We start from the raw sequence: 10,729 nt of genomic DNA, 5'->3' as shown, positions 1-10,729 counted from the left end.
TTCCGGATGACTGGCTGGGAGGGAGAATGGAGGCCGAGGGCCAGGCCCGGGACAGCAGAAACCACGAGCAGCTGCGGCCTGCTTCCTCAAACACCCTTAACATGTTGCAAAGCACATTACTCTTACCCCCCACCCCTTGTTTCATATTATAAGATACAAACAGATGACAGAGAAGGTCAGCTGGCCCGCGGCCGCCCACTGCTCAGAACTGCAAGGACCGCCGTTTCCTCCCCGCTGTGAGACGGTGGCTGTAAGGGCGCATCTTCATTTCCACAAAAGGGATGGAGAGCTCGTGGCCTTTCCAATGGTACCAGTTGATCCCCTGGGAAGGAGACAGATGAGCACGTCAGTCACCGCCTCCCTCCAGAGGGAGCACCCAGCTTGAAAAGGAGGAGAACAGCAGAAGCGGGGAATCCAAGATGTGGATTTAGCCATTTTTCATTAATGTGAAGCTTTGCGGTCTGGCTCCCTCATAAGGTCAAGGGAGCGGGGTCTCTTTCCAGCTTTTCTTTCTCAACATGCCTGTGGCCTGGGTGTTCATTAGGGCTGCCCTTCAGGTCATTTCTTACTGCCAGCTCTAATGTTTTGGCTTTCAGGATTTACATGCACCAGTTATCAGTGTTGAATTTCAAAATCCCAATAGCATACAAGCATTTGGAAGAGAATAATTGTGTCTGACTGCTCACTCCTGATGGGACAGTCAGGCGGTTTCCACCTATGGTGACCCAGCATCTTGGTTTGCGCTAAGCATCTTGGGCTAAGGGGTTTCCCTCACCGCTGGCCTTTCTAAAAGTGGGGAAGTCCCAGTTGGTCCTGTTGGTCAACCCATCACTCTTCCCAGTCTGTGGACTTGTAGTCTCTAATGCGGAGGGATAGTCCAGTTTACCCTGGTGTTCTGATCTCTCCTTTCCTGGGACCCTTCTTAAGATGACGTTGAGCCTGTAAGCCGTCCCTAAAATTGACAATCTCTCCATGGGATTGTTGGGATCATCTAGATGAGGAAACGAAATGGAATGTGACTGGTTGTCCAGGGCTTCTCTGGGTGAGTTCTAGCTCCTGAGTCCAGATGCTTTTCTTTCCCTCCACTGGAGTCTACTTTGTCCTGCCCTTATTCCAGGGCCTGCGTTATCTCCGTCTTCATGACAGTCCTTTCTCAAGACTATTTTTTTGTGTTATAAAGGGAAATGTAAGACCCAGTTGTGTATTTAGAACATAAAGCTCAGGGACAGTGGGTTCCACAGCCCTGGGGCAGAGCCTCACCTACCTGACTGTGCCTGGACTCTCCATATTTCCCGTTGAGGTTGGTCCGGTGGCAGTTCTTGTACCACCAGGCCCCCTTGTATGACATGGCGCAGTTGGTAACTGCAACATCGTTGTCTCTGTCCTCTGTGGAGAAAGGGCGTCCCTGATGATAGCTGAGGGAGTCCCCTGTAAAAAAGATGTTTTTGTAAGGCTGTCTGATTTGTCACTCTTTTGTCAGCATTTTCTGGACATTTGACCCACTCCCAACAAACCTAGCTTCCACTTAAGGGACTTTCCGTTCACCTCCTCCCCCATTTCTACCCATTTCTTCAGCCTGGCTGTACTGAACTCATACTCCCCCTTACCCCCTGGGTCAGCAACTCTCCATGCTGCTCTCTGCTCCTCATTTCCTCATCCCTCTGACCTTCTGCTAAGAGCTGTGTCCTCTCAGTTCACCTCACCACCCCTGTCTGTTTCCTCCAGGCCTGCACTGTATTCCTGTATCTTCACAGGAGATAGGCATGAGCCATGGTGACGCGACCAGTCTGGGTTACCACCATGCATCCATGGTGTGGCCTTCTCCATGGTTTATTAGGCCTGGTCAACCCATACCCCAAACCCCACATGTGCCACAAAACATGATGCCACATGTAAACATGGATCTCAGCAAGCTAGAGTTCCTGTCCAGAGGAGAAAGCATGATGAGAAAATCTTCACCACGGCAGAGAAGTGGTTGGGAAAACCAGGGCTGTATCTTGGGGAAGAGCAGGTTCAATGGGAGACAAGGGCTGTGATCACTATCTCCAAATATCTCATGGGCTACTAAGTAAAAATAAATAAATAAAGTAAATGGCGGGGGGGGGGAGATACGAGGATCAGTAGGTGGAGACTGAGAGGAGGCATATTTTGGCTAAATATAGGAGGAAAAATTACCCAGCTATTGGAGCTGCTCACGTATGGGACAGACTTCTTGGAGATGGGGTAAGATCTCTAGTCTTAGAGGTAAACAAAGGCTGGGTATTGTCTTGTTGGGATGTTGTGCAGGTGACTCATATGAACTGAGTAATTGAGGCAAGGGATCAAACTGTAATTAATCTATAACTATTGGCTGAACTTTTGGTGGGATTTATAGTTGGATATGTCGTGAAGGGGCTCATGTTATTGAATGGACATTATTGTAGATGCTTCTGAGTTCCCTTTAAGCTGCAAGAGACCATAGTTCTGGGTCATCTGTGGCATCTGAGTCCACACTCATGGTAGCCACTCAGTGCCTTGACTGCTTCCCACCACAGCTTTGCTCTTAGGAGATGATCTTTATTCTATGGGGAAGTTTGATCCTCTCAGGTCAGTTGGGTCACCAACTCAACATATCCTGTCTCTATCCCATCATTTTCATCTTCTCCTGCCAGTCTACAGGGGATCAGACTTTGTGTCCATTGAGAGATAATCCCACTGCCTGTAATTCATTCTTTCCCATTTCTTCTGGGTCCAGAGGAAGGCAAAAAATATTTCTTATTTTTTCTTTTTTTGGCATATATATTTATATATTTGCATATATATATACATATATATTTAACATTTTCAATTCCTTCAATACTAAATCATATTCATATCTTTTATCTTTAAAAATCCTTAGGGGGCACCTGGGTGGCTCAGTCAGTTAAGCGTCCGACTCTTGATTTTTGGCTCAGGTCATGATCTCACAGTTCATGAGTTGGAGCTCTGAATAACAGCATGCAGCCTGCTTGGGATTCTCTCTCTCTCTCTCTCTCTCTCTCTCTCTCTCTCTGCCCCTCTCCCACTCATGCACATGCACGCTTCTCTCTTTCTCTCCCTCTCTCTCTCAAAACAAAACATTAAAAAAAATTAAAATTCTTGGATTAGTCCTATTGTCCAGTGACCCTTTCTTTACCATCAGTTCAACTCTTGCCTCTGTCCACCTCATCTTCTCATCTCCCTCTTGCTCCTCTGTAATCTAGAATCTGCCCTCACTGCTGTCCAGGAATAATTCTCTCCACCTTCCACTCTGGGGTCACCTGCCGCTGTCTGGGATAGATCCCAGCATTGGTCTTTGTCTCCTCCCCAGATCTGGCTCCCCTTCCCACTTCTGCCTTATACCCACCTCATGTATTCAATTCATTGTGTGAGTCTTGGTTTTTCTCTCTCAAACCACTGTTCAGATTTATACCTTTCTCTTAATTCCTGACATTAGTCAAGTCTCCTATTATCTCCTACCAAGATTAATGCACCAGCTCATGCCAGCTGGTGTCTGTTCTTCATTCAGATTTACTTCATCCAGTTTACGGCTGTCACATTGATCTTCCTAAAAGCCCCCAAATCCCGAAGTCTCAGGACCTACCAGGACTCTCCCCTGCTCACCATAGTAAGAGGGCCCCCTTTTCTAAGGCCCTTCAGGGTCCAGCTTCACCCTACTCTACCAATCTTCTTTCTGTTCTTTTGAAGTCACACCTGCCCTGGGCAACAAGGACCTTCACACCTGCCCTTCCTCCATGGTAACAGCTTCTTCCGTGACTTCTCTTCCAGGGTTTGCCTTCTCTGGACTGTTTCCCTCACCACTGGGGTCCCAGACAGATGTTGCTCCTTCTTAGGCCAATGAGCAGCTAGTAAGCTGGAAGTGAGTACCATTTCTTTTGTGATTCTTTTTAAGGTTTTTAATTAAAAATGTTTTTAAGTTATTTATTTCAGCAATGTCTATACCCAACATGGGGCTCGAACTCACAACACTGAGATCAAGAGCTGGTGTCCCTTGTGGATCTTTTAAAAGAAATAGAGGGGCGCCTGGGTAGCTTAGTCAGTTAAGCGTCCAACTTCGGCTCAGGTCATGATCTCGCAGTTTGTGAGGTCGAGCCCTGCGTCAGGCTCTGTGCTGACAGCTTGCCCACAGCCTGGAGCCTGCTTCAGATTTTGTGCCTCCCCCTCTCTCTGCCCCTCCCATGCTCATGCTCTGTCTCTCTCTGTCTCTCAATGATAAATAAACATTAAAAAATTGTTTTAAAGAAATAGATGTTTAGTTCATGCAGAGGCCATGTCTTATGTTTCTCTTGGGTCCCCATAACTTGTACAATGAACATCTAGGGGTTGCTCAAGAACCTCTTATTGATAACTTGATTTGGAGTTTTCAGTTCTAATCTAGAGTCCTGATTAGAGACTTGGGTTTTTATAGCCTTGAGAAATGGGGACAAGAGAAGGGGCTAAACTTGGATTGGAAGACATGGGATGGGGTATTGCCAATGGGGCCAATAAAGTGAGCAGTAAGTCAAGATAAAGGCCAGGGAAATTGGGCAATGGTAAAAGCCAGAAAGAGAGGATGACCTCTTCCCCTCTGGAGACCTCTGGTCTAGACAAAGCAATTCTACCATTGGGTAGAGTTGCGCAGAGAAGGGGGCAGACTACATAAGCGCGGGTTTTCATCTTTTGAGGAAAATGAACTGGATATTTGAAGGGAGGGCTCCCACTGTAATTAATTTTTGGTGATTGGCCATTTTGCCGGCAGGATTTTCCTGTGAGACGTGAGAGTACAACGTGGAGCAACAGTCCTGCCCCCCATGGGACCCAGTAGCAAGACAGAGCTGCAGTAAAGTCAGCGGTGGCTGGGCCGATGGAGGCAGAGAGAGGCAGAGGCCTGGAGCAGGTGAAGAGGGGGAGGAAGGTGGGACATGGGAGCAACCAGGAGGGGTTGCTTTCCTTCCTATGGGGAGGGTAAGAGCTGCTTTTCTGCAGGTGCAATTCTACTCTTAGGGAGTGGATGGTATCAGATTTTTTTTGAAATGGTTTAGTCTGATGTCTTGTTTAGCACACTCCATTTCAATGGCGATTTTATGCCCAAAGTGTGGCAAATCGGAATTTTTGTTAGGGGCACTTCAGGCAGATCCGACTGACTGCCATTGGGAATAATCACCACTGTGAACAATAGCAAAGCGTGTCTTCCTGTGGAGTAACAATACCTGGCTGAGAAGAGAAATAATTGGACAGAGGCAGTAATCGGAAGGGCAACACCTTGCTGATTTTCTTAATTCCAAGAGGCATAAAAATGCTGCTAAAATTATACACTAGCATTTAGCCCTAAGATTGGAGTTAATGAAAGGACCAATAACTCCGTGTACCGAACAGTAGAATATTTGGCAAAACAGGTCTTATGAAATGTGCTATAATAGAACCCAGGAAACAGATTGGCAAAGCCTAAGAAGGAGACTGGATATTATGTTCTGATAAAACTATTAATGCAACAGAACTCATAGAGATGGTTGTTCTACTTAGTAGAGATGTCATAAAAATCTATACAGGAAACGTGACCGTGTACTTGGTTCTTGTGGAGGAATGAAAAGAAATGTGGCCAGCGAGGTTCATTCCAGTGCTCTTGTTTGCAACCGATGAAGGCAGGACTGCTGATAGGAGGGGGTCATCTCAGAACGTATGGAGGGATCTGCTTTATCTCCATTAGTTGCAAGACGGTTTTCCTAGATGTCATCGCAGGGGGAATTTCTAGCCAGACAATAGCTGATTATGCTCTCATTGGATAAGAGCCCATATTGATTAATCTGGACAAGAAAAATAATCCTTTGCCCTCACATGGCACTTTTTTCTTTTAAACTTTGAAAGTATTTTCACTGCATTGATAGCATTTTTTTTTCCTGACTACTCTGTGCAGTAGGGCAGGCATCATTATTATGATTTTCCAGATGAGGAAACTGAAGTCCTTAGAAATTGATTGCAGGTCACCTGAGTGGCTCTGGACAGCTGGGACCAGCACCCGGGACTCCTGGCCCTCCGCCCTCACTGTGGCTAGCAGGGAATTCGCACACACCCTGGGGTCTGTCTGCTTGGGGGCTGGGGTACCTGCGGTGCCATTGTAGACTCCCAGGCGCAGTTTGTACAGGTTTCTGCCGTCCTCCACAGAGAACTTGTCATAGTAGGCGAAGGCGGCCTCCTGGCCGTCACGCATGTCCACACGCAGCTCGTAGCGGCCCTGGGATGTGATCCTGTGTATGTTATCCAGCCCTGGGGAGAAGAGCAGAGAACGCAGGGGCTTTGGAAAGGGGAGGGAGAATGGGACTGTGGCCTCAGATGGATGTTATAGAGCAGGAGGGGGAGCCCTCAGGCCTTCTCAGGTCATTTACCAAACAGATCTTGCTAGACTCAGAAATTTTTCCTGCAAAAAGACAAGCCCTGGTCTGCTGATGGGTTTCTACCACGGGTCAGCTCGGGGGTCCTCACACCCTGTCTTGACCCAGTTACGGACAAACCTTGAGCCTCGGGACTCCTGGCCCCGTCCTCTTCCACCTTCTACTTCAAACCGTGTTGTTGGGTGAAAATGATAAAAGGCATTAATTACATGGGCTTAAATCCTTGGTGTGAGTGGTAGGGAGTCAGAGAAGGTGAAGAGAGGTAAAGATACTGATCAGAGGAGTTCAGGACCGGCACTAGGGGCGCAGGAGAGCCAGACATCTTACCATCCTCCAGTGGCCTGCAAAAGTGGTTCTGTTACCTTGTCCTTCCTGGTCTCAGCCTCCAGTCCTCTTGGGCTCCCCTGGTCAGCTCAGGGGATATAGCCATCTGCCCCCTGACCACAGTCCCTTTCTGTCTAATCTACCTGCTACAGCTTGCATTGCCCCCTCTGCACTGGTTTCTGGGTGGCTATGTTCCCCCATATGCTTCTCTCTGGGCTCTAAGCTTCCCAGGCCTTGGTCTGATGGATTCTCATAAGGTGCAAACCTCTGTGAGCCCACATGCTCCACAGCAATGTTTTCTCATATATATTCCCTTGTCTGCTTGCCCTGGCTGGCTGTGCTCTGGGACTTTCTGGTTTTGACCCACCTGTCCAGACTTTGAACCACTCAGCTTGCACTGCTGGTGATGTCTGAGTCCTCCTGATTTCTATCTGCCTACTGAACCGAGGTCCTCTTGCTTGGCTGTCGTATCTGATCTCTATCTATCACACAGCATCATGAGAATGAAAGAATCGAGGGGATGGAAGGGAATTTAGACATTGCTTAGGTTTATCTCTTTGTGGAAAAGGAGGTTGAAATCCACACAGGCGAAATGATTGGCTGAGGGCCACCTGGATCTTTCTGCTTCCCTCTCCTCTTTGAGATTTAAAGCTTTACGTTGATTATAAGCTGAGGGCTGTTTGCTGGGGTGCTGACCCACAACCTACCCTAGACTCGTGCTTGTGTGGTATAGTGGATCCTGGGTGTGCCTGCCCGGATGCCCTCAGTAGATGGTGGACCTATCCCCCAGCTGCTAGATGTCTTGGCTGGTAACAACTCACAGCTACCTTCTTCTTGGATAATAACACTTGACCAAACAGGAGTCACTTCCTCCTGGCAGCTACACTCTCCCTCCCCCCTGCCTTGAAGCAGACTTTCATTAATGCCTAATGTGGGGGTACAAAATGTCAGCCCCCTTGTCCTAGTGGGGACCGACTCTGCGAAGCAATTCATGTTCCAGCACTCATGCTCACCCAAGGATGAGACTGAAGATTGTCTCCCACCACAACCACAGTTTTGCGTATTTCCCCTGCTCTATCTTGCTTCCTCCGTTCCCCTGCCCCTAAGAGCACTCACCCAATAAATCACTTAAACAAGACTCCTTGTCTCTGGCTCTGCTTCTAGGGAACCCAACTTAAGATATAAACCATGGGTCACAGTTACCCTCAACCTGAGTATTGCTGCCAAACTATATATTACCAGGCCATGCCTCTGTTCAAGAGCCCTCACTGGCTCCCTATTACCTATGGCATTAAGTCAAGACTTTTCTTCCCAGCCTTAGGTACCATAATGTGCCTTCATTCAACCCACCTAACCTCATTTTCTTCTTTCCCTGACCTGCACCTTTCCTCTCAGTGGATGGTTTCTTTACTCTTGCGTTTGTGTCTGTCAGAAGGATCCCTGCCTTACCTCTTTTTTTGTCCCCTTCCTTCCTGCTTCTTTTGACTCATCCGTCGGCACCTCCTCCACACAGCTGACCCCTCCCCTCTCTGAGTATCTGTGGCCTTCTCCTTGGTATTTGGTGGGTTTATAGTGTTTCTCAGTGCGGGATGGCCTTTCTCATGAGAAATACTTTGGGAATAAGGGCTACTAAATAACCTTAAACATATAGGGAGAAAGGTATTTCCAAATTCTATTTCTTCCTTAATAGGTGAAGGAGGAACCTTAACTCTAATCCTAACCTTGACTCCCAGTCTCTGTTTGGTTCTAGTGCTTGGTGGTGAGCCCCCAACACTTTTTGATCTTTGTTTGTACCACACCCAGCAGCATCAGCCTTGAGGGCCCCGTATTTAACTGTCATTTAATCATATTAATATTGTTTCCTTTTCGTTGTGTTAATTTTTAAGTCTCCTTTTTATTTTGGCACATGATAACTAGCTTGCCATTTTGGGCAATGCTATTAAGTTTCTTCCCCCAAACAGTAGATTTAACTAAATACAGCAAGCGATACAGAGGGAATTTAAGTGTGTGGTAGTTTAGCTACTTCACAGATTATGCAAGAATTGTGGAAGCGGTGTTAAGTGCCTGAGGTCTGGGGAACACGAGCCCTGTCTGCCGAGCCCACGGATTTGTGTGCATTGCACTGGCCTCCCAAGCTGTATGGAAACTTTTAGAAGGTAAAAATACTTCCTATTCACTTGACTTGTCTCTCAACGTTCTTACCTTGTAGTTTTATTACCTACATCAGCAAACATAGATCTGGGCGTCTAATAGGTACTCAATAAATTCTTATCATTAATTGACTGATTGATACCTATACATTAAGTACCTACTCTCTCAGCCACCATAACAGGCAATGGGATTAAAAGAGGACTATGATGTGGTCCTAGTCCTGAAAGAACTTTACGCAGTATAGTCAAGAGAGACAGAGAGGAAAATGGACACTGTGCTTTGGGCCCACAGAAGAGGGAGTGGATGGGGGTGGGGGTGGGGAGAGGGGTGGGGTGCCTAGTGGCGGGGAGCAGTCTCTGGAGGTAGATTAGAGAGGGCCTTGACCTTAGCTAAGGTGTTTGGCTTTCACCTGGTGGTGATGAGTCATTGAAAGGGTTTACAAATGAGGTTAACCACTGCTCAGATTTTGGGTGAGGGAGCCGGCCATGTGACGATGGAAGGGCAGGGAGGTCGGGTGGGGGGCTGTCATGCGAGCAGCCAGGAGCAAGACAGTGAGGCCCCGTGAGACGGTGGTGGGGACACAGAAAGGAGACCACAGCTGTGGAACCTGGTTGTTTGCCTGTCCCCCTGCCTTCCCGTACACATCACTGTGAATATCTAACCAAGCGGGAGATGGAGGCAATAGATGGGCCACTTTCTGGGATTGGCACCGCGGCCAGCTGCGTGGATGGGGTGCGGATTCACCTTCACACGCCGGTTCGGTTCTCAATCTACGCCTCCTGCTTGTGTCAGACGCCTGGGAGATTGCAGGTCACTTCCAATGTCACTCTCATGTTTTCCCTTCCCTCACCAAGTCAGGTGATCACATTCCTCCAGGGAGCTGGGGCAGGGCAACCGCCTCGGTTCTCTCCTGACCGGCAGGCTGGCCCGCCAGCGCCTGGCTTCTGAGAGGTGACCGGCCGGCTCGCTGTGTCCCCCGCCCCCTCCCCCACCAGGTGGCTTACTTCCTCTGTAGTTGCCTCATGTCAAGACCCATCAGCATAAGAGACTATTAATGAGGATGGGAAGAGACAGAGCAAAGAGGAAAACACCACAATAAGATAAAAACAGATCAATAGTGGAGCCAAACAGAGCAAGAGGTACTGAAAGCAATTCACGAGCTGTCAGCTTCTCAACAGCCACGGCGTTTCCGATAATCCCAGACGGACACACAAAGGAGAGAGATGGACGAGAAGCCAGAGCAGGGCTCCGAGGGAAAGCACAAAGGAGGATTACCCAGCCAAAACTCATCCTCCAGGTTCCCGAAGCCAACACGGTACTCAGCCCATTTCCGGAAAAAATCAGTTTGGCCATTCTGCCGTCTCTGGAATACCTGTGAGGGAGAAAGGGGGGAAAAAGTGATACTAAGAAAAGAAACTCTCAAGAGTAAAACTGCTATAACCGAGTTTTGTATCTGCTGCGACAAAGACGCTCAGATGAAGAGCACTGCAGCACAGAGCCCGGTGTTGGCACAGCGCTCTTGTTGGACGTACTGGGAGCTCTTCTCCCGAAGTGCAGAGGCCCCTGATGAATAGACCAGGGTGTGATGTTGACACTAATTTGCACCCCTGCGATACACAAGGGACTCAGGATACATATCAAGCCCCCAGATAGGCAAGGGAAACAGGCTTGGCTCTACAATTAATCTTTTTGCGGCAGAGTGTAGAGGAAAGCATTTCGCACCCAAAGAACGGGACCAACTTCAAATCAGCTAGTAACTGTCATCATCCCATTGCAGGCAAAGCAACAATATATCGTTCGCTTTCCGAGCTGTTTAAGTGCTAATTTCATTTAACCTCCAATGCATCAGCCTCGGCTTCAATTTCCAA

The 10,729-nt window shown here is 48.1% G+C and overlaps 1 protein-coding gene across 1 annotated transcript in view; it reads right to left on the bottom strand.

The window, feature by feature from the left end:
• Window positions 1-202: 202 nt before the first annotated feature.
• Window positions 203-10,729, bottom strand: part of TNR (tenascin R) — an 83,823-nt gene continuing 73,296 nt past the window's right edge. The window contains exons 18-21 of the mRNA XM_047076964.1: window positions 10,137-10,233; window positions 6,100-6,261; window positions 1,265-1,428; window positions 203-322 (exon numbers count right to left, since the gene is read on the bottom strand). Of these exons, the coding sequence (XP_046932920.1) occupies window positions 203-322; window positions 1,265-1,428; window positions 6,100-6,261; window positions 10,137-10,233 (543 nt within the window). The remainder of the gene's footprint in view (window positions 323-1,264; window positions 1,429-6,099; window positions 6,262-10,136; window positions 10,234-10,729) is intronic.

This window comes from Lynx rufus, unplaced genomic scaffold (assembly GCF_022079265.1).
Source record: "Lynx rufus isolate CCGP_SWC_20201006 ecotype Redwood Valley unplaced genomic scaffold, mLynRuf1.p SCAF_15, whole genome shotgun sequence".
Classification (NCBI taxonomy): domain Eukaryota; kingdom Metazoa; phylum Chordata; class Mammalia; order Carnivora; family Felidae; genus Lynx; species Lynx rufus.
Note: the sequence above shows the minus strand (reverse complement) of the source record. Positions and strands in the feature narration are given on the sequence as shown.